This window comes from Gadus chalcogrammus, chromosome 1 (genome assembly GCF_026213295.1).
Source record: "Gadus chalcogrammus isolate NIFS_2021 chromosome 1, NIFS_Gcha_1.0, whole genome shotgun sequence".
Lineage (NCBI taxonomy): Eukaryota > Metazoa > Chordata > Actinopteri > Gadiformes > Gadidae > Gadus > Gadus chalcogrammus.
Genome location: NC_079412.1, coordinates 20,939,157 through 20,942,923, shown reverse-complemented (window position 1 = coordinate 20,942,923; position 3,767 = coordinate 20,939,157). Strand labels below are relative to the sequence as shown.

Sequence of the window (3,767 nt, the reverse complement as noted above, 5' to 3'; positions counted from 1 at the left end):
ACGCATCAGAAATTTGTCACACCACTTCAAACCGCCTCAATCAAATAATGAATGACAGTTCAAAAGGGGGGAACTGCTCTGTAGAATATTGATAACCACAAACGCCTACATCTATAAACGCTCTACTACATTTTGGATTAGTGGAGCTCAAACGTTTCGCTCCACAGAGCCTTAGGCTATTGGAGGACCTCCATCTTGTCCCTGGTGGACGGTTTCCCTCCTTCATCATGCCCGCCCCCACGTCGCTAGGCTATCCCTAGGCTATACCTATGCTAGGCTTTTGCTAATGGGAAGCCTGACCTTTTCCGCTACTTAGTAGCTCGGTGCTAACGAGCGGGCGAGAACAGCGGATAGGGCTCTGGTAAACATGAAGGGAGGATCACATGCACTAATGTTTCACACACACACACACACACACACACACACACACACACACACACACACACACACACACACACACACACACACACACACACACACACACACACACACACACACACACACACACACACACACAGGTGAGCAGGCAGGTATTCACTCAGGTTAGGGCTGCACTAGACACATCGCTCATGGCTAGGAGGGCTACCAGCTCTCTCAAACACACACACACACACACACACACGCACACAAACACAAACACACACACACACAAACACACACACACACACAGATAAAGACAGACACATACAAACACAAATATAGACATAGACACACAGATAGAGACAAACACACAGATACAAACACACGCACACACACACCCACAGCACACACACACACAAACACACACACACACACACACACACAGATAGAGGCACACAGGCACAAAGAGACAGACACACACACACATTCACACACACACACACACACACACACACACACACACACACACACACACACACACACACACACACACACACACACACACACACACACACACACACACAGATATTCACGGACACACAAAGATACATACACATACACACAGACATACACACACAAGCACAGATAGACACACACACACATACACACACACAATCAGATGCTACAACTGTGTGTAAGCGCGTGTGTGTGTGGGAGGGCTCACCTCAGCAGCTAAATGTTTCCATGCATGCAGCTCATTTGTCAGGGTGCTGAGGTTATGGATGGAGGTGTTTATGACCGGGAAGATCAGGTGCCCAAAGGTCACCTTCAGAGAGCAGGAAGTCCTGCTCCCACCCTAATGAATTCATCCGCCACCAAACAATAGTTTCCTCAAGATAGATGAGTCAGATAGAAGCTAGTGTGGGAAGAGAAGACCATTTGCCCCTAGTCTGACCATAACGACGAGAGGAAATGCATTTTAGAAGCGAGGCATTCAAATGTTTGGATTTTGATTAGAATCCCAACCGCAGGGATAGGATTTATTGCATGATTTATGAGAGGGTGTATGCCCACATCCTCCAAGTATTTAATCTATACTGCAAATAGAAGGTTTAACCTCCGACTAGGCCCGCCCTTATTCGCCCTACTGCAATCGCATCGACATTTATCAAATTAATATATTGGATAAAAGTTTATACCAGATGTGTCAGTCCCTCACATGACCTTAAAACATCCAGCACATCAAGGAGGGGAAAATAACATCAAGTCATTATCATAATGTCAGGCAAATGAAGATGCATGAAGCTGGAAGTGGTTTTACCTGGATCAGATTTAGAGAAGGTGTCCACATCCAGGAGATGCCTGTTGAAACACAGATAGATCAGCTTATCAGCAGCACACCGCATCAAAACGAACACACACACACACACACACACACACACACACACACACACACACACACACACACACACACACACACACACACACACACACACACACACACACACACACACACATCAAAACACACACGCACACACACACATTAATACAGGACAACACACACACACATACACACACACACACACACACACACACACACACACACACACACACACACACATCAAAACACACACACACACACACACACACACACACACACACACACACACACACACACACACACACACACACACATTACTACAGGACAACACACACACACACACATACAAACACACATTAATACAGGACAACACACACACACACGCACAACACACACACATCAAAACATACACACAGCACAACAGTTACACCCACATTAAAACATACATCCCCACACACATACACACCAACACACACATTAACATGTCACAACATATACACACATAACTACGTGTGTAAATTATCTATGTGTGACAGTCAGTAAGACAGACAGACAAACAGACACACAGACAGACGGTCAGACAGACAGTCAGAGAGGCAAGTGTGTGTGTGTGTGTGTGTGTGTGTGTGTGTGTGTGTGTGTGTGTGTGTGTGTGTGTGTGTGTGTGTGTGTGTGTGTATTGGAGGAATGAGCAAACGGTGGATACGCATGCATTATCCCACACAGACACAAATATAACCCTAACGTACACACAGCCAAACATCCTCCCACACACCTACTACATACACGCACACACACACACACACTCAAATACACTCACAGTGTTACATATACACTATTACATATACACTATTGCATATACACTCTCATACACTAACAGTATTATTACATACTCACATGCTATATAGGCTACACTATTAGTATTACACAAATACTCAGTATTTACACAGTATTGTACACACACACACACACACACACACACACACACACACAATACAAATTAAGACAAGACATCACGTATCAGAAGACTTTTAAATGGGGTGCCTAATGCTTTATGGTTCATGCCAGCCTACGTATTGTGTATTACATCGATGGCTCTGAACCCAAACGACCCGACATGTCTTTCTGACCTGTGATTCCTTTCATCCGTGTGAGCCCAGGTGTGTGAGATTGTGAAGCCTACAGGTCATATAAAATGTAAACCTACAAGTCATATCACATGTTAACCCGCAGGTCATATAACAGGTTAAATGTGTGTGTGAGATGGTTTAGGTCGAGGTGGTGATAGCCAGCAGGTCATATCCCACCGACGGCTCTCCTACCGGCACGAGACGGTAACTTCTATCTTGGTGGCGGGAACCCGCGTGTTGAGGGGGTCGAACTCCCCTATCGAAGCCATCATCTTCAAGCCCCCACTCCGCCAATAATCATCCGCGGATAATCACCGATATCGATCAGGGTCTCCTGAGCGCCTCCATCCCCCGTCTCCTCCCGCGGTCGCGAACTAAGTTGGGCGGCGGGTCTGAAGTTGATCCGGTCCTCCGGTGCGTCCGATTACTGCCGCGAGCAGAGCGCAGAATGCGCGCGAGCTGCGCTCTCGTGCTGCTCGGCTCCGCGCGCACGACCCGCGAGCCCCCCCCAGGTGGGGATGGGGGGTGTTGGGTGGTACTCGTGGAGAGGGGTGGACGTCCGCGGTCCGCGTCTTCCTGATGGATCAAAGAACAGGTACACGCGCCATCACGTGGACTCCTCAACTTAGGGCTCCTCAATCGTTAAAGTTATGTTCTCATCGACGTCCCCCCCCCCCCCAATATATAATACTCTTCTGTTCTATGCGGTTTATTTTGGTATTTTGTGTTTCTCTCTCTCTCTCTCTCTCTCTCTCTCTCTCTCTCTCTCTCTCTCTCTCTCTCTCTCTCTCTCTCTCTCTCTCTCTCTCTCTCTCTCTCTCTCTCTCTCTCTCTCTCTCTCTCTCTCTCTCTCACACACACACACACAGGTATGTAAATGGCGTCCCTTTGTCATT

At 47.2% G+C, this 3,767-nt stretch overlaps 1 protein-coding gene across 1 annotated transcript in view; it reads right to left on the bottom strand.

The window, feature by feature from the left end:
* LOC130382658 (kelch domain-containing protein 8B-like) overlaps window positions 1–3,140 on the bottom strand; it is a 30,603-nt gene extending 27,463 nt beyond the window's left edge. The window contains exons 1-2 of the mRNA XM_056590561.1: window positions 3,064–3,140; window positions 1,682–1,722 (exon numbers count right to left, since the gene is read on the bottom strand). Of these exons, the coding sequence (XP_056446536.1) occupies window positions 1,682–1,722; window positions 3,064–3,140 (118 nt within the window). The remainder of the gene's footprint in view (window positions 1–1,681; window positions 1,723–3,063) is intronic.
* Window positions 3,141–3,767: the final 627 nt, after the last annotated feature.